This window comes from Onthophagus taurus, chromosome 1 (assembly GCF_036711975.1).
Source record: "Onthophagus taurus isolate NC chromosome 1, IU_Otau_3.0, whole genome shotgun sequence".
NCBI classification, from domain to species: domain Eukaryota; kingdom Metazoa; phylum Arthropoda; class Insecta; order Coleoptera; family Scarabaeidae; genus Onthophagus; species Onthophagus taurus.
In genome coordinates, this window is record NC_091966.1 from 947,754 (window position 1) to 967,670 (window position 19,917).

Here is a 19,917-nt window from a genome sequence, read left to right on the forward strand (position 1 = left end):
ATTTTAATGTACCCATTTTTTAACAAAATTCGATTGACCATAAGTATATTTCTTTGCAATACTATCTGGTATGTTTAATGATTCAGGCACTTTATAGGCTTTATGACATTTGTCCAATTCCCCCCAGAATACTCTCGAATACGTCATCATATCTTCGCGATCTTTTATTGTATAATAAGATTTTGTTCTTAATGCCAACCAAATTCTAAAGTGTGGTAATTTATATGCACCTGGTAGATCAGCTATTGGGAAACCATCTATTGCCAAACCATCCAATACTTTCTGTTAATAAAATTAATAAAAAATGTTAATTAAAGTTTTAATTTAATTTTTACCTGTATTATTTTAATTTGTTCTTCTCTCTCCCGTGGAATTTCTTTTACAATCACATATCTACCACAAGGATATTCCTCTTCCTCAATGTCTTCTTCACTTTCCTGTTCAACAGCTTCTTCTTCCTCAACAATTTTTTCCTTTGGAAATGGTCCGCAAGTACAACCATCGTATGATGAACCTGAACTAGTTTCGGAACTAGATTTAGGACTAGTACTCGAAGAAGTTGTAGATGAGGTAGTTTTAGACGAAGTTGAGGTAGAGGACACATCTTCTCCTTGTCCTTCTCCAAGTTGTTTTTCTGATGAGCTAGATGAAGTCGTCGTGTGTGCCGATCCCATTTCTTCTAAATACTCCCTTGTATCATTTTCCATTTTTTCCAGGTAACGATGATACACTTGCATGCATCTTGCGTGCATCATCACGAAAGTATCGTACAGTTTCATACAATTACACGGTTCTGATGCTGATGTTCCTGAAATTATATAAACGTTTCCTTGGGGAGTTTTTCGTACTCCGGAGATATGATATTGAATGCGACCAGCAGGTAAAACCTTAAAAAAAAATTAATAAAAGAAATTTATTATTAAATTTAATGTATTAGGACTTAAGGAAAGGACAAGCAAGAAGAAGTTATTAAGAAACTGCAAAAGATACAAATCAAGGTCACACTACGTAGCCTTGACCTTGGAATCACCAGGTTCGTCAATCATAAATCATAACATAAAGAGGGATGTTTTGCGAGGAGTAGGAGTTCTTGGAGACATAAATTGAAGGTGGTTGAGGCTCAGTATGAATTGTAACGCCACTGGAAGAAGTTCAGGAATCAAATGAAGAATATCGAAAGTGGAGATTGAATATTAGTAGGGCTAAAACAGAACATATGGCAACAGGATGAGAAGTTGCAAAGAATATACATAGATATTTGGGCAGCACAATTTTGAAAGAAGGAACATTTGGTAAGGATATATACCGGAAATTTCATATAACTCGCAATATATGAATGTAGTAACCATAGTTACGAAACTACTATGCACTTGCACTGTCCCATATAAAATGCGACATAGCTTAATAGTACAGGCATTGAGTAGTTTTACTTGGAAAAAGTTAAGAGACGCACGGCTAAACACAAATGTTTCTATTGAACAAAAAGTAGAACTAACACTAGACCTAGAACTAGAAAGTTTTGGGTTTAGCCGTGCGTCTGAAGACTCTAGTGTTAATTCTAGTTTTAATTGTTATGCAGCACTACTAGAATCATTCACGTTTAGCCATCTTAAGAGACGTACGGCTAAATCCAAATGTTTCTAGGTCTAATATTAGTTCTAGTGACAATGCAAGAGTAAAACTAGAACTAACACTATACCTAGAACTAGAATTATTCGAATTTAGCCGTCTTTAGAGACGTGTGGCTAAACCCAAATGATTCTAGTTCTAGGTGTAGTGCTAGTTCCACATAGTAACAGTGCTAGTGTAAAACTAGAACTAAGAGTCTTCAGACGCACGGCTAAACAAAAACTTTCTAGGTCTAGTGTTAGTTCTAGTTTTAATTGTTATTCAGCGCTAGATTTTTATATATTTTTATGGAACTAAACGTGGAACTGAAACTAAACCTAGAACTAGAAACATTCCTATTTAGCCGCACGTCTTTCAAGACGGCTAAACGCGAATGATTCTAGTTCTAGGTCTTGTGTTAATTCTACTGATAGTGCTAGTGCAAAACTAGAACTAACACTAGACCGAGAACTAGAAACATTCGAATTTAGCCGCACGTCTTTCAAGACGGCTAAACCCGAATAATTCTAGATCTAGGTCTTGTGTTAGTTCTAGTGATAGAGCTAGTGCAAGATTAGAACTAACAATAGACCGAGAATTAGAAACATACGAATTTAGCCGCACGTCTTTCAAGACGGCTAAACCCGAATAATTCTAGATCTAGGTCTTGTGTTAGTTCTAGTGATAGAGCTAGTGCAAGATTAGAACTAACACTAGACCGAGAATTAGAAACATACGAATTTAGCCGCACGTCTTTCAAGACAGCTAAACCCGAATGATTCTAGTTCTAGGTCTTGTGTTAGATCTAGTTTTACACTAGCACTATCACTAGAGTTAACATTAGACCTAGAACTAGAAACATTTGGGTTTAGCCGTACGTCTCTAAAGACGGCTAAACCCGAATGATTCTAGTAATTTTAGGTATAGTGTTAGTTCTAGTTTTACACTAGCACTATAAGTGGTTTCTATGAAAATTTATTTTTGTATATTTCATTTTAAGTGAAATTCAACGTATAATATTAACATACGGGCCAGAATAGTGACGAAATCAGGAAACAGCTTGAAACGTTGAAAATAGATTTTCTAAGAAGAGCATGCAGAGTATGTATGCTCTTCATGTATGCTCTTCATGTATGGAACATGTCCCAAATGAGGAAACCAAACAGTTAATATGGTGTACTGTGTAATATGCTGTGATGACGATGTCCAAATACACTGTTGGAAATAATTCACGAGCACACCCTGTATAATCTGAACGAGTGAAGATAAGTCCATAATATTTGCGGAGCACAAAGGTTTACTGTAGACGAGTTTATTCAGCGAGTTTCGAGTTGTTCCGTCGCGGCATTGTTGTCTGAGCCACCCTTCCAAGTGGAACATTCCGTCGCTATGGAGACCGAAGTGGATGGAAAATATCGGTCGTTTTTAGTGTAGTGTGAGGAACCACATTGTTATCGTACTCTGTGCGCAATGGATGGGCGATCGCGTTACTTAAGCGAGTTTGAGCGAGGAATGTTTGTGGGTATGCACATGGAGGGTGTATCGTTCTGTGAAATTGCGCGTCGTTTCGAGCGGTCGTTATCGGCGGTGCAACGGGCATGGCGAGAATGGTCTGAGGTAGGACATAGGTACCTACAGCCGCGGCCAGGACGGCCCTGGACGTCCCCAGCACTCGAGGATCACGTTCTTGTGCTCAGCGCTTTAGCGTCCTGTGTGTCCTCCTCAAGGCAACTTGGAGCTGTGTGGCCACTGGCAGGGGAAGGCGCACTCACTACGCGAACTGTACGGCGGCGTTTGGTAGATAGTGGACTGGCGCGCGAGTCGTGCGATACAGCGGATTCCAGTAACACCCGAGCACCGCAGCATACGTCACGAGTGGGTCGACGCTAGGCATTAGTAGGTTGCCGAGTAGAGGGACATTTTGTTTTCCGACGAATCAAGAATCGAATTGAGCACCGGTGATGCGCGAATTTTAGTTTGTCGGAGCCGTGGTGATCGGCTACTCGAGCAGTGTGTGCAAGAACGCCCTATCCACCGACAACCGAGCAGTATGGTATGGGGTGCGATTACATAAGGTGGACGTACACGTCTGCTGCGTGTATAGCAGACCGTAGATGAGGTGATACGGTCCGTTGTGCTTCCCTACGTTCGGCGGCTCCCAGGTCTGCTATACATGCACGACAAAGTACGACAGCACATCGGGCGTGTTGTACAGACCTTTGTGGAAGAGTACCGTATACGAATGCTTCCATGGCTAGCTCGGATTCCGCATCTGAATCCGATCGAACATGTTTGGGACATGACTGGTCGGAGACTTCTACGTTATCCGGCTTCCTCGACTAACGTTGAGGAGCTATGGAGGCGAGTTGAGACTCCATGCCACGTCGTGTAGCGATGGTACGCGAAGCTCATGGGGGATACTCTCGCTATTGATGTTTCTCCTCCCAGCAGAGTTATGCCGTTCTCCATGTGAGAGTAAGTTACACTACTTTAGTACTACTTCTATACCAAATTTTATTGCGCTAGACACTCGCGTTCAGATTATACAGGGTGTGCTCGTGAATTATTTCCAACAGTGTATAATATTAACATACGGGCCAGAATAGTGACGAAAAGTAGGAAACAGATTGAAACGTTGAAAATAGACTTTCTAAGAAGAGCATGCAGAGTATCAAGACTGGAACATGTCCCAAATGAGGAAACCAAACAGTTAATATGGTGTACTGTGTAATATGCTGTGATGACGATGTCCAAATACATCCTGAACTCCCTGCTTTATCCAGGGATCAGACAGACCATGAGTCTTACCGCAAGAGGAATGGAGGAATAGAAAATCAGTTATCGAAATAGGAATTCTATATAAAACAAATTTAATTAATTTAGAAAATTTACCGGCATTTCAGCTTTACGTTGTTCCTCTCTAACTTCTTCTATTTTAGTTTCAACGCATTTCCCGCAAGGTTTTGCACCGGCAACTCCAGCGATCATATATATTGGTTTTCCATCCGCGTCCAATTTAATGCCACCGAAGAAAAATACTTTCTTGGTATTTTTCAAAGCTCTTTGGATAAACTCGATACGTTTCTCCCTTTCAAATCGTTCGACTCTCGCTTGGTACTTTTCCAAGCAGCGACACGGTTTCGGGGCTTTAATAGCACCTATAATTTTTTTTCCATCGTCGGTGGTGTCGGCTATAAAATAAGAACGTTTTCTGTTATCTTCAACTTCGTTCTCAACGTGTTGCATGTGACTTAATCGTTGTTGAACGATGTTTTTGCATTCGCATTCGAATGGGGGTGGTTCAACGATTTCAACTAGTTTGCTCGGGATTGGTTTTGGGTAAACATCGTCGCTTGGTGGGATAAAACTGGGGACACTCGGTACCGGTGACGGAGTTCTTGGGATTCTGTCTTTACACATACAAATTTTGCAAGTACAAAGCTTTCTTACTTCTTTCCTAAATTTTTGATATTCCTTTTCTTTTTTTTGGCGTTTAAGAAAGAGTTCTATACAAGTACATTCCCCGGTTTGTACCTTCCCCGGTTTTCGTCGTCTAAACAGTTCTATGGATTCTTTGGAGCTTTTTGGTGGTGGCTCAACGTTACATCCGCAAGTAACATCCGGGGCTATTATTCCTGTTATGATTGGTACCCACTTATATACTGGGTGATAAACTATTCCACCGCAAATTGGCACCACATTTGCATACATGGGATAATTTTCTTCTGGTGATAAATCGGGTAAAGCGTCTGAATCGTAATCAGTATAACTTTCGGTGCCGTAATCTTCGAAATCATCGTCAAGATCGGTATTATATTTTTGTTTTCCTTTTTTCTTTGTATCAACATTCTTTTTCTCCATCTTCCCACAACCTTTCTCTTTACTTAATGGAAGCCGATATATCTTTTTAGTTTTACAACATGGATGATCCCGGCAATATCCTGCCATATCAATCGTAGCAAATTCGCTACTTTCCTCGTAAGATTCACCTTCTCCTTCGTAAGATTCATCAATAACATCTTGTTGCACATTATCATCTTGTTCTGCATCATCAGGTGGACTAGGTTGATCGGGTTGGGGAGCTTCAACTTCGCTATGTTCCTGCTCTTCGATGTAGCTTTCTTCGTGAATTGAAACTTCCACTTCCGGACGTACTATTATGCATTTTGGAAATACGTTGGCCCTTAATAACCGGGGTGTTGCCATTCCTTCGAATAACTCATCGTATTCTCGTTGGGCACCATCCCGTTCGTGATTCAATTCAATTTCAATCGGAGAGAGATTTTCGTAATTTGGACGTTTCCGTTTGCGTTTACGCGATCTACTTTTTAAGTCTTCTTCATCCCCTAATTGGTTTATATACATCTCAAGATACTTAAAAAAAATTAAAATTTAATGCGTTTTAACGCAACAAATATAAACTTACGTATTCTCTTAAATATATAAAGTAAGGACTCTCCGGATATTGAACGTGATTATTTTTATAAACACCTGTACGTGGTGGATCCCTTTTAAATGTGTATGGTTCTAAATATGGGGAGTCATACTTTTTCTTTTTTGGCTTCGGCGGTTCGGGTTGAGGTGGTAAAGGTTCTTTAGGTGGGGGTGATGGGATTCTGATATGCATTTCTTTTAATATCATTGGTAACACCAAGTGAACGATTGAAGATAATAATATTTTATCGTTAAGATCGTAATCTATGCCTTAGATTAGAACAAAAAACAATTAATTCGTATCAATAAAATTAAGATTTAGTTACATTCTTCCTGTCGTTTTTTTCGTCTATAGAGATAAATCAGCGTCAAGAATCTAATAGGACACTTGCAGCAAAGTTTTAAAGCTTTTTCAACATATAAATGATTCGGTCTTAAAACCAAACCAATTTTTGCTATAACATCTTGAACGTTACAAATCGTGTGGTAATGTAAATCCCTTAATATGGCTTTGTATAAAAGATCCACACTATCTAGTTGTTGGTTAGATAATTCATGGAACCACGCAGGAAGGGCATTTTCAATAATTTTTGATAACATCGCTTTCTCTAAAACATGATATAGATTAAAACAGAGAGTCGAGAAAAATCTGATTAATTTCATTCGCTCACATTCTGATTTTTTGATAAAGTACTACATAGTGTTTGCAGTACATCAAATAACGTTAACAGAAAACTAGATAATACTAATATAAGGTGATATAATGCTAGCAAAAGACCACGTACGGCTAATTGAAGTCGACTGGTAGCAAAAGATTTGATAAGTACAAGGCTAAATACTGGTTACAGAATTCTACTGAGATACTGATCTAATAGAAACTAGATAATGCTAATGATGCTGCAATCAAAATACCTACTAGATAAAAGACTACTTCAATGATTTGAATGACAAATGAATGGCTTTTTACTTTAGGGACTAGCCCTGTTTTTTCCATTTCTCCTCTTCTCTATTCTACTTCCGTTCCTATGGGTTATTTTGAGATGACGACGTTTAACTCTCATGCCAGCATTTACGTGGTCTTCTTGAGAGTCGCCTGGTGTCTAGTTTTTGCGTTTGTATTTTCTTTACCAATCTTTCCTCATCTATCTTTTCAACATGATCTCTTCAGTAACTTCTCCTAGACAAACCACATTCTGAACCTCGCACATCTCCCGGATCCTCTCGCTTCTTAGCCTATTACGCGAGCTTAAGCCAATTTCTTAGGGTTCTCATCTATGTGGCTCTCATGACTTATTTGATTGTTGATGTCAACTCCGTATGTTAGTAGTGGTCTTACACAGGTTTTATAGATTCTTACTTTGCTTTTTATCGTCATGTGTTTGTTTCGCCATATGATGTCCCGTAAGCAACCAGATATTACTGCGGTTTTGGTTGTTATAGTAGACGCCACGAGAGCTGGCAGTAAATCATCATTTTCTGCTCTTACAAATGCCATACGTAGTTCACAAATCGCTAGAGAGTAATGTGTGTTGGAAAGAGATAGCATTAGTTTAATATGTCTGCTGTACAATTCAAATGGCCACGTCGAAAAAGTACGTCTGTTCTTCTAAGGGATGTCACTCTGTAATTATAACCTCAAATCGAAACGTCTTGTGAGCGTTGTCATGAATCTGTTAGTGTTTTCACAAGCCGAAAATGTTTTCTTTTAAAGGAAAATCATTAAATAATATCTTTGACATATAACCATTGAGATCTTATATATAATCTAGAGAGCGTATGTGGTGGTGGTGGGGGTAATCAGAAAGTCAGACATGTTGGATGTACCGACCTGAACTTAGCTGTAGGTTCAAGTCTCTATTGTACCTACAATTATAACCTCACAATTCTCATAAACATATAGTTATTTTTATTAAATTTTGATTTTTGTTGAAAGTTTTCGAATTTTTTTCGTTTCACATATGTTTTTTATAATTTGGTACGTTGGACGATTATTTACAACAGTCCATAAATGTTTCTGGTTACTTGACTTGGAATTAACAATTAGGCCAGGCGCGCACTAGCGATTTAGTTGCGGCAACTTAAAAATCACCAAAATGAAATACACTGAGTTATATGAAGCGGCGCGCACTAGCAACTATTTAATCACGGCAACTAAAAAATTACATCTTGCCCTATTTTCAAGGCGACTCAACTGTTGCCGGGAATAATGCAACGTACACGTTTTAACCTGTACGCGCGCACTGGCGATTATTCGGTCAGTTGCTACCAGTTGCTTTCTTTCATTTCGACTTAAAATTGGTTATTCCACATGGGGTTTCATTTTAGCCGAATACTTTTGTATTGGCATTTTTATTTAAATTTTGTCATATTGTCAATGAACAGTTCCCTGAGGAGAGGTGAAATATTTTGCAAAATAGTCTTTAATGTGAATACCTCTAACGGTACCTCTTGTTCCAACGGGATTCATGTTATCTAAATGACATTCGTACAAACTATCTTCGAAACAAACTCCATCGTGCTTCCTAACAAAATTGTGGAGAATGCAGCATGCTTTTATAATGATATCGGATAATTCAAGACTTATTCAGTATCCTCCATTTGCCAGCTAATATGCCAAACGAGCACTCCACCATTCTACAGGCTCTTGATCGCCTATAGTTAAAGACACGTTTCGTAACTGACAAATTTTTGCTAGGATATGGACGTAGAATATGTTCTGAAGTAGCAAATGCTTCATCGCCTAAAATTATAAACGGCATGACAGTTCCGGTTTCCTCATTTGGTAGCAGTGTTGGGCCTGGTATATTTAACTGTCCTTTTTCAAGTAAACTGCCAAATTTTGATTTCTTGAAAATATTGGAATCACTTGCAGAACCATAGGCTCCAACTTCCATTGAAGTAAAACAGTAGTCGGAATCTGCTACTCCAAGCAACACAGTTGAAAAGAAACACTTATAGTTGAAGAATTCAGATCCACTGGAAGCAGGTTTTTTTATTCTAATATGTTTGCCGTCGATGGCTCCAATGCAGTTAGGAAAATTTGTTCGCTTGTAAAAATTGTTTGCTATTTGTAACCAATCATCAGTATTTTTTGGTGGCATATATATAGACACTAAACATTCCCAAATAGCGATACATGTATCTCTCACAATTTCTCTTATTGTTGTTTGGCCAAGTAAATATTCAAAATGCAAAGAGGCGAAGCTGTTGCCTGTTGCCAAATATCTGTAAGAAACAATGTTATTATGGTAAACTTGATCTTGAACTGCAGTCAGTAAGATGTTAAAACTCGTATAACTCATTCTATAGTAACTGAAGAATTTCATGGGGTGGTCCTTCAATGTTTCAAACAGTTTATAAAATTGACCATTAAACAGTCGCTGACTAATGAGGAGATGAACCCAGAAACGTCTGTTTTTCCTTTTTCTTCTTTTGACAATCAACGCACAGACACATGCTACATCAGTAGCGTCCATGTTGAAATTTAAGACTGCAGCAACTGTCTAGTCGATAGTGCGCTGAGCGGAAATTTAATGGCAACTTTTTAATCGAGCGATTTTTAAGTTGGTCAACAATAAAATCGCGAGTGCGCGCCTGGCCTAAGGCCAAACACCTCGGTGTAAGAAGGGGACAACTCCTTGTCTTGATAAATGGAGCTACTCCCTTCTTGCACCGAGGTCTTCAGTTGAAGTAAAGTTTATTATTAACGACTGTTCAGTTTTTTTTTAAATAAACCAACAATTATTTATAAGCAATGGTTAACGCGATCAATCAGAATTGCTTTAAATATTTTCTTCTTAGTTTATGTTAATTATAAGGGTTATGGCTAAAAATTATTAAGTTCTTTTAAAATATCATATAATTAATAATTATTTATCAATAAAAAATTAATGTTTTGTTTTGGTTATTATTTTGTCTTTCCAGTTTATAATAATGTAAATTCTTGCATAAGTATATATCAGACTTTTGAATTTCCCGCTAAGTTGGTACATCTAACATGGCGACCTTTCTGGCTTCATTTTAGGCGTGGTGGGGACAATAGCATACGCACTCTAGATTATATATAAGACCCAAGGTCTATAGAACATAAGGTTACCCAATACCGATTCTCCTCCTCTGAGAGGCAAGGTGGGTCAGTGACGTAGCTGGTTCTATGAACAACACAACACGATGCGAGGTTTAAATATTTTATATAGACTGTACCACAGTATAGGCACGTGTATAGGCTATCTTTTATTCTGACTGTATCGAACCAGTGACGTCAATTTGCGGGGTAATAATCGATACTACAGAGGCATAGGGAATGAGGTAACCTTATGTTCTATAAACCTTGTATAAGACCTCAATGCATATAACCTCCATTACTAACATAACCTACATAACCCATATTTAAATATATTTAGTCTGATGTTGTTATTGCTTGATATATCGACTGAATGCTATTTTATGACTATTTTATATACGCCTTTACCCCCAAAAATCTTATTGCTACCTTTAGAATTTACAAATAGACTTATCATCAGAGATGATTTTTTAGTTATCTATGCTACTATTCACCAAGAATATTGAATTCACGAAAAACATGAAACTATCAGATCTTTTACAATACCCGATAATACCATGAAATTAACAGATAATAAGATTTATTCATTTCACCAATCTACGAAAAATATATGAATGTCAAAATCTTTTAGAGTTAAATTAAGCAAGATGGAAATGTGAAATATTCATCAAATAAAAGGAGAGTTTTCATAATATATTGAGCAATACCACGAATTGCACAGCAGCAGATCAGCCCATGCTAGTCGAGATGTGTTGCAAAATACGACTACGTGAATATTGTCGTGTGTACAATGAAGCACCGCTACATAAGAATAACATCAATTGATGGGATAAGCAGTTGAAAACTTTCTACAGTTTGATAGGCAAATTTGTTTGATCTGCATTGAAATTGTGTAAAATTAGGAGAGCTTTCCTTTTATTTGGTGAAGATTCTTGCTTTGTTGCTTTTCTGTGACCAGTCAAAAGTGCACCATGACTTTACGGACATATTGTATTTTGTCGGCCTTTTGTCAAAAAATTAATTATAATGAATATTTTAGTTTTAAATCTCGTAAACTTTTAAAAAATATCTATTTTGCACCATTATTTTTTCTACATTCTCCTTTTATTATCTTTTTTCTTCCGATTTCTAAACTCATTTTTGGTCTTGTTACAAAAAAAATCATCTTGTCTTATTCCTTTTATTTTTTTCTGCCTCTTGTTTCGCCTTTTTCCTTTTTAATTTTCGTTTTCTGATTTCTAAAAATACAACAAAATGACAATACATCAAACTCTAATATTAACTTAAATAACTTACTTTCAGCTCTTGCAATCGCAGCTTTCCTCTTTAAACGTTCTTCCATTGCTATCCTATATTTCGCCTGACGTTTCTCTACTTTTATTTTATACAGTTCGTCCCAGAAAAGCCACACCGGACCGCGTCCGTGTTGAGCGTGTCTTCCGGGAGGCGGAGGAACGTAATCATCCGGAAATGGGATATAAGTCGCGTGAATTTCCGAGTAATGGATCTTTGTTGGGCCGGCATCCATTTTTGTGTACGTTTGGGAAATTGAATAATCAAGATATTTTCTTGGTGGTGGACGGTAAATATAGAATGGATCTAATTTGTCTTCTTTTTGGGTTTTTATGATATCACAAACTTTTCTGTTTGGTGCATGAAATCGATCCATTAAATCATCTTTTAGGAGCTTATCACGCGTTGACGATTTTCGTACGTGTGCCATTTTTAAAAAGTTACTTTTGAGAATTTAATGGATGTGATGAAATTGCGATGAGTAAAAATGTCAAAAAAAATGTTATGATTGATTTTTTTTAACCTACTCGATTTAAACTTAATAATATTAAAAATTAACTTACTCGCTTGATGTGCTATCTTTTTGCTGATGCGCAGTTGTATTTTATGCTCATATCTGTAGACAGCTTGTAATTTCTCAATTTTAGCTTTCAGTATTTCATCCATAAACACCCAAACTGGTCCTCGCCCGTGTTGGGGATGTTTTCGTTTCTTTTTTACTGGAAACACATAATCAGGCGGAAATCGTTCGTATTCAGCTCTTATAAAAGAATAATGTATTTTATAAGGTCCGCAATCCATTTTGGCTTCGGTTTGAGAGATGTTGTAATCTAAATATTCTCTGCTTGTTTTCGGTCGATACGGGTAAAATGGGTCGACTATTTCTTCTTTTCTTGTGGGGATTATAGTGCAAATTTTTCTATCCGGTGGATAAAATCTGTCCATAAAATCATCTTTCGGTGTTTTGCCATCATCTTTTTTCCCCTTTTTTCCCGTCTTTCCGGTACACGTACTTTTACTGGTTATCGACATGATTTTACAGAAATCTTTGCAATATACAAAGAATTTTTGAATAAATTTCAATATTATTTAATATAAAATTTAGTGGCGTTTCATGTGCCAAACGGCCAAGCTGAAAACTAATTGGATAACTTGATTATTATGATAATACAGTAAAACCTCGATATAGCGGATTAATACGGCGTAGGAAGTTATATGAAAAATTTTTAATTTGCTCTTTAAACTATTTCAATGAATAATTTTAATGCATCTAAGAGGACTGCTACATCCCGGGAAGGGGTCATGAAACCTGGGAGCGTCCTTAGATGCCCTCTTTGGTTTTGTTTTGCGACGGAGTTATCATGCTCTTCGCTTGTCTGTGACCTGGAAATTCTTTCCAGCGTAAGGCTACCTTTGAGGCCTTCCAACTGTTACTTGATTACTTGTTTTATGTGGTTTTTTGTAGTCCACAACCGGGTTGGAGTCCAATGAAGGGCCTTTTCACCTTTTCACCTGCCTCTTTGACCAGCTTGTCCGCCTGCTCATTGCTCTCAATGTCTCTGTGACCTGGAACACACCATAGAGTAACATAATTGCCCCTATCGAGTTCTCTCAGGTTGCTGGTACACTCTCTGATCTTTAGGGCGGCCCGACTGTCTGTAAAAATGTTTATGGATGCACCTTTCCGTCCCTTTTCTAGGTTCAAAGCTTGCAGAAGTTGACAGTAAGTATTTCTGATTGAAAAATGAGGCTCATCCTTCGTCCAATCATCCCTGCTTCTAAATATGACCTTGTACTGCTGGTCGAAATTGTATTCTGTCGGTATAAAGTCCGTTTTAATTGCAATCAAGTGATTTAGACATGAGTCCTTGAGGATTTAGAGGTGTCGCACAGTGGTCTAAATTCTAAAAAACCCGAACAAAAATATTTTAACGCAGTTTGGGTTGAGATAATTTTTTGAAACTTGGTATGTGGCTATATGCTAAAGACTTTGTGAACTTTTGGATCAAATATGTCAACCGGAAGTACTAATTTACTTGAGGCCACAGTCTATTTTTTTCATATAATTTAGGTCCTTAGAATTGGATAAATACAAAATTTTATACAACGCTATTAAATCGTGATGGATAGCTAAATACAAAATTGTTTAAAATAAATTGGTTATATAGTTCACTTCGATGTAGGGTTTCTATAAATAAATCTTTAACTACAGAGTGTCTCACGTAACTGGTTCGTTAGAACTTTTTCAGGTTCCACTATTCGTACAATTTTGAAATTTTGGTAGCATGGGTTGTCCATTCGGAACTTTCAATCTAAAATATTTTCAAGATGGTTGCCACTTCCGGTCTACCGGAAGTAGACCATAACTTCGTTATTTTAAATGGAATGCTATAGTTTTTATTACACCATTTAATTGTACGTAAAAAAATAGGTTAACTTTGATAAAAGTTATTGGTACATAGCGTTTTTCGTTTTCGCGTTATTTTGGTTCTAAACTTTTTTTGGTAAATTTCACCATGCTCTTTAAAACCCCATATCTCAGCCAACGTTCATTCAAAAAAGGTCTAAATTGGTACGATTATTCTTCAGATGCTGTCAAATAGATTGTCATTTGTTGTATCGGAGTATCTTATACAGGCTGGTCAAAAATTGAATTATTGTTTCTCCATTTTCAATGACGAGAAACTAGAAAATTTTAAATGGAACGCACCATGCTTTTTTAGCCTATCAGAAAGGGAATTTAATTCTCTATAAATTATCTACGTTGCTTAACAATATGTGTTTCTTCTTGTTCTGTTTCAGACCATTCTTCGTCATCTTCATCTTCGTTGCATCCTGCCTCATATAGCTCTTGTTCTGATTCTTGTTCTTCGTCATATTCATCTTCTTTTTCGCCATCTTTTTCTTCTTCCTGGTCTTCTACATTGTCTATTATAAGTAATCTTTTAGTCTCGATACTCATCTTTTTATGTTTTCTAGAAATGTGCTGTTGAAAATTACTTATAAATGGATGTGAGCTGAGTAGCAGTCTTTTAAATAGATCTTCATTCGTATCCAGTCTACTACATTTCCTTGTGTGGCTCTCTCTAAAATTTCGGATTTTTTTGTTATTAGCTTCTTGCGCTTCTTCCGACAATTCTCCAATAGGTAGTAGAGCTTCTTTAATGACTGCAGATCCATGTATCAAAGTTTTATGAACGCTGGTTGGCATATAGTACCAACTATAAAATGGACGTACTTTTCGGCAGTTTTGAAACAATATTTATCAAATTCATTGTAATTAATATTGTACCCACTGTTTATTGCAGCCAAAACAACGCCAAATCGCTGTATTAGTTCCTCGTCAATTCCTTAAATGAAGTATAAAGTGATTAGTACATGCGCGCTTACTATAAAATTGTCATAACAGTAATCTCTGATGATAATTTATTAAAACTACGTATCAACTAGTCACCTTCCAAGTTCTAATTTCTAATCTATATGAAATGTGAAGCAGACACAAAAAACCGAATGTATGCATGGAGAACAGACAAACCAAACTTAAAACCTTCTAGCTCTACCGTTCATCTGTGAAATTTTTGCTCTGCATAAATAACATTCCATTCCAGATGATTCCTTCAAATTCCCATTCAAATAAAGTTTTAAGAAAACGAAGACTTTATACCTTGCCATCCACCATCGTGAAATAAAGAGAAAAGTTAACACTTACACATTTTGAGGCTATATGGCTGAAGGGAGCTTATTTGGTTTGAAATATATATTTTTCTTCGGTTCTTATAAGAGCGGCTTTTTTATGCACCCATTGTAATCTAATCGGTCTACAAAACCGTATAGATTATGGTGTGGGGTTCTTCCACAATACAATATTATTATCATTGTCTTCCAATCGTAATGGGACTAGGAAGACACAAATAGCGAATCATCTTTTCCCTCTGCATTTGTGATGAACTTTTGTTTATAAGTTGAATGACATCCGCTACCATCAAACCCCCACTTACAACGTAATATAGAATTTACATTTACATTTGGATAATTACCGAAACATTTAAAAAACATTTTTTAAATATTATTTAATAAAACTGGTTCGAAGTGTTTCTGAAGAAGGTTGTAACATGGCATCCGAAACGTCAAACCTTGTCTTAAAAGACGCACGGCAAAACCCGAAAGTTTCTAGTGTTAGTTCTAGTTTTAGTTTTAATTTTAGTTCAATTTACTCCGGCCGTGAAAGCCTTCGTACTTACAAAAAAAGTAGATATTTCAAGTGTTCCAGTTTTTTGCCGCACTGTATCTAACAACCACTTCCGGTTGTTAGATATGCCTGAAACTTTAAGTCTGGTATTCTATTATTGTTATGCAAGTTTACACCAAATATGCGAGATTTATCTTTTGAGAAAAAGAATATAAGCATTTTATATGAAAACGGTCAAATAACACACTCAGTCACTGATCATCTTTGATCGTTAATATCTTGGAAAGGAGCAAGTTAAAGCAAAATGTGGTTATCATGTTATATAGAGCACATCTCAAAGAATAAGAATATTCTAGCGACAAAAGTTCTTCTTGCGTCTTCTGCGAGATATATATGTTAAAACATTTAGTTGTAACTTCAAGTAGGTGTTAATTAGCTTTAAAAGAAGTGCTTATTACGTATTTCTGCAAAAATATTTTAAAAATTAGAAAAGTGCCAAATGAAGACCTTTCTATACTGTTCAAGATAGCAACAACGCATTGTCTTGAAAAAGTGGAACACAATATATTTTCTTCATCTAAAGTTGTAGCATTTTATGATATTTAATACACAAGAATTGTAGTACTGTTTTATTGCGTACAGTTAGCACTAGAAAGTACATAACACTTTATTCCTTTCACCTCTCAGTCTATTAGGACCTAAAGTACATATAACATGTAAAAAAAAACGAAAAAAAAAATTTCTAAAATTTGATTTTCGTTCACATTTTACCGCTTGTGGACCACTGTGTGTCGTCTGAGGTTACCCTGCATCAGCTTGAGTGAAAAGGATGTTTTCAGTGATACCTTGATAAGGCACTTAAAGCTGCCTCCTTTTGTATATTTAAATGAAGTGGTGTGAAACCGAGTAAGTAGTAGGTATTCGCCAATTATGGAACGTCCTCCTGGAACAACCAAGGTCAAGGTCACACCGCGTGCCCTTGACCTTGGTTGGTCCATGTGGAGGTTCCACAATCGGCAAATGTGACCTTGACCTCGACTGCTCGAGGAGAATGTTCCCAAGGAGAAGGTTCCTAAGCCGGCCAAGGCCGTTCCGAGTAACCTTGACCTTGAATGTCCATAGGAGTCCGGAATCGGCTAAGGTCATGGCGTGTGACCTCGACCTCATGGCTAAGGTGACGCCGTGTAACCTTGACCTCAAGTATTCAAGGTGTAGGTTCCAGAAATAGGTAAGGTTACGCCGCGTGTCCTCGATCAAAAAAAATAAGTAAAATAAAATAAAATAATAGTATATTATTCAACAAGCGTATAATGGCGGCTGTTACCCACGAAGATGAAGGTACAACACGAGCGAGCGAAGCAAGCGAGTGTTGTAATCTGAGTGGGTAACATCCATTATACGCAAGTTGAATACTATACTTTATCTACAACTATTTAATTTTGAAAAAGAAATCAAAACAAGGAAAAAAATAAACTTGATAAACATTTCAGACATAACCTCAATATAAGAAAACTGTCACTTCTGTTAATATTTTATTTTTTGATTAGTAGGCCGTGTCAGAACTGTGGAATAATGGCTTCATTATTCAACACTTTGTCAGTCATTAGTAATGCGTGTCATTACCCGTCAAAAATCAAATGTATTACGAATAGATAATTCAATAGTTGTAGATAATAGTATATTATTCAACAAGCGTATAATGGCGGCTGTTACCCACGAAGAAGAAGTTGCAACACGAGCGAGCGAAGCGAGCGAGTGTTGTAATCTGAGTGGGTAACATCCATTATACGCAAGTTGAATACTATACTTTATCTACAACTATTTAATTTTGAAAAAAAAATCAAAAAAACGAAAAAAAAATAAACTTGATAGACATTTCAGACATAACCTCAATATAAGAAAGCTGTCATTTCTGTTAATATTTTATTTTTTGATTAGTAGGCAGTGTCAGAAGTGTGGAATAATGGCCTCATTATTCAACACTTTGTCTGTCATGGGTAATGAGTGTCATTACCCGTCAAAAATCAATTGTATAACGAATAGATAATTCAATAGTTGTAGATAAAATTTATTATACTATTATATGTATAGTTAACTATTAAAATTGTTAATTTTGACCCACCCAACATCTACAACGGTTAAGATAGAACTAATAGAAAATAAGGAGATTAAAGCTTTGCGGATCTCTTCTACGACCTTGACCTTGACTGTTCCAGCATCGAGCGATCTTTTATTTAAAAAATTTAAAAATAGGTGATTTGAAGTTATTCAGAAAACGATTTCATAATAAGAACAGTGATTCTAACAAAACATATCAGTTCAACAACAGCAAGATGTTTAATTGTGAAAATTGTGGTAAAAGTTTCAGCCGTTTAGATAATCTTAAAAGACATCGGCGAACTGCTTGTGTAGGTAAATGTATTAAAGTTAATGAAGCACATTATTTAGCCGATACCGGACTCCTATGACATTCAAGGTCAAGGTCACTCGGAACGACCTTAGCCGGCTTAGAAACCTTCTCCTTGAGCAGTCGAGGTCAAGGTCACATTAACCGATTCTGGAACCTCCACCTGGAACGGCCAAGGTCAAGGCCACGCGGTGTCACCTTGACCTTGGTTGCTCCAGGAGAAGGTTCCAGAATCGGCGAATACCTACTACTCGAGTAGGGCTTCAAGTTCGGAGAAGATCTCATTGCACCCGTTATATTAAGACATCCTAACCGCTGGATTTCTACCAGCTGTTGTTGTGCTGTCTTATGGTTTGTTTTTGGCCTCCAAACCAGTGAGGCATACGCGACCATGGATCTGATTGCTGCTACGTAAGCCTAATGAGCCATTCGTGGTTTAAACCCTAGTTCCTTCCGAAGAGCCTGCGGCAGATTGGTTAGCCATGGCACGTCACGAATGGGTAGGCAACTACTATTTCACACTTTCAATTGGTAAATGCTTAATTTATTCTATTCGTGTCTTATAATGTTGTTAGTTTAGACGTGCATCTCTTAAGATGGCTAAACTCAAATATTTCTAGGTCTAGTGTTTAGCAAAAAATACTCTTAATTAAAAAAAATAATTAAAAATATAATTTTTGTTAATTTACACAGCACACATTTAAAAATAATATAATAATCAATCGTCTTCTTCGTCATGTCCGTGCATTTCCGCCATCATTTCGGCTAAAGTTTTTTTAGCAGGTTTAGGTTTCGCAGCTTCAACGGCATCAGCAATCGCATATAGACTTACTTCAGGCGGAGGTTCGTACTACGAAATAAAAAGGTTGCTAAATAAACGAAATATGTAACTATACAGCAAAATTTGTATCTTTCTAATAAACTTACAACCAATTTATTGATGTAAAATTCGTATGGCACTGTTTGAGTAGAAGGATCAATAGCTACTTCAAGCATTTCGTCTATTTCGTCTTGACTAAATGGCTCACCTTTTTCCGTCATTAATTGAGTAATATACTCTCTAGTTATGTACCCTTTTCCTAATGGGTCCAAAACGTGGAAAGCTTCAAGGAGAGCATCAGGGGAAGGTGGTTCATATCTACAAAGTATTATAGTTCAATGTTTAAATAATTGTTAAGTGACAAATTGTTACTTATGAGCGGTGATAAAACTAGAAGCAACCGGTATAAATTTATTAACGTGAACCGTACCCCTGTTTTTATGGTCTTCTAAATCTTTAAACACCATCTGTTCTATATCAGATTCTAGTGGGCAAGATCCCAAAGAACGAATTATTGTTCCAATATCCTGTGATTCGACCGTTTTGTTTCCGACGTGGTCAAATAACTCGAAAGCATCGAAAATTTTCTGTTCCAATTCGTTGTTTAACTTAACTGAAATAAAAAAATAAAAATCACACAATGATAAGTAAAATGATAGATGTATAAATAAAATACTCTTCGTTTCTTCGTCTTCATCATCCATAATTAATTATTGATATTAACAAAAAAATTTTGTTATAAAAAATTTAAATAGTGCCAAATTAAAATTTTAAGACAATAAAATTTGACAAAAATATATATTTATGACTACTTGGATAAATATTGTGTCTTTACTCCATCTGTAATTATTTATAACTCATTGTCAGTCTATCTAGATGATATATGTTTATAGTCATTCATTTGCTTCGAAGAAGCTCCACAAATATATTTATAAATATTATGTACCATCAATCATGGTTGAAAAAGAAGGAATAACACAATATCGAATTTCCATGAAATTCTGTAGTCGTTAGAGATAGTTCATCTATTTGTTTTTAATATTTTCAATTTCGTTTTTGATAAATTCTTTTGCAGTATTTATACCTGTCAGTAGTAACTAGTC

At 36.5% G+C, this 19,917-nt stretch overlaps 3 protein-coding genes across 3 annotated transcripts in view; all 3 read right to left on the minus strand.

The window, feature by feature from the left end:
* Nucleotides 1-12,521, minus strand: part of LOC111422472 (uncharacterized) — a 12,855-nt gene extending 334 nt beyond the window's left edge. The window contains exons 1-6 of the mRNA XM_023055660.2: nt 11,962-12,521; nt 6,369-6,650; nt 6,035-6,312; nt 4,501-5,982; nt 336-887; nt 13-282 (exon numbers count right to left, since the gene is read on the minus strand). Coding sequence (XP_022911428.2) covers nt 13-282; nt 336-887; nt 4,501-5,982; nt 6,035-6,312; nt 6,369-6,650; nt 11,962-12,430 — 3,333 coding nt within the window. The 5' untranslated portion in view covers nt 12,431-12,521. The remainder of the gene's footprint in view (nt 1-12; nt 283-335; nt 888-4,500; nt 5,983-6,034; nt 6,313-6,368; nt 6,651-11,961) is intronic.
* On the minus strand, nt 11,078-11,936 carry LOC111422474 (uncharacterized). Its single transcript, XM_023055661.2, has 2 exons — nt 11,402-11,936; nt 11,078-11,343 (listed from the first exon to the last, which is right to left on the minus strand). The coding sequence occupies exons 1-2, from the start codon at nt 11,826-11,828 to the stop codon at nt 11,267-11,269; spliced, it is 504 nt and encodes a 167-aa protein (XP_022911429.1). The 5' UTR covers nt 11,829-11,936; the 3' UTR covers nt 11,078-11,266.
* A 6,122-nt stretch (nt 12,522-18,643) lies between the features above and the next one.
* LOC111419897 (dynein regulatory complex protein 8-like) lies at nt 18,644-19,600 on the minus strand. The gene is made up of 4 exons (XM_023052781.2): nt 19,491-19,600; nt 19,187-19,427; nt 18,922-19,132; nt 18,644-18,844 (listed from the first exon to the last, which is right to left on the minus strand). Exons 1-4 carry the CDS (start codon nt 19,516-19,518, stop codon nt 18,713-18,715), a joined length of 612 nt encoding a protein of 203 aa, XP_022908549.1. The 5' UTR covers nt 19,519-19,600; the 3' UTR covers nt 18,644-18,712.
* Between the last annotated feature and the right edge of the window lie 317 nt (nt 19,601-19,917).

Coding starts and splice junctions, on each gene's coding strand:
- LOC111419897 (XM_023052781.2), bottom strand. CDS start 19,518: ATGGATGATGAAGACGAAGAAACGAAGA. Junction 19,428..19,490: donor TGAAGACGAAGAAACGAAGA/GTATTTTATTTA, acceptor TTTTTATTTCAG/TTAAGTTAAACAACGAATTG. Junction 18,845..18,921: donor TTTACATCAATAAATTGGTT/GTAAGTTTATTA, acceptor TTTATTTCGTAG/TACGAACCTCCGCCTGAAGT.
- LOC111422474 (XM_023055661.2), bottom strand. CDS start 11,828: ATGGCACACGTACGAAAATCGTCAACGCGTGATAAGCTCCTAAAAGAT. Junction 11,344..11,401: donor TGCGATTGCAAGAGCTGAAA/GTAAGTTATTTA, acceptor TTGTATTTTTAG/AAATCAGAAAACGAAAATTA.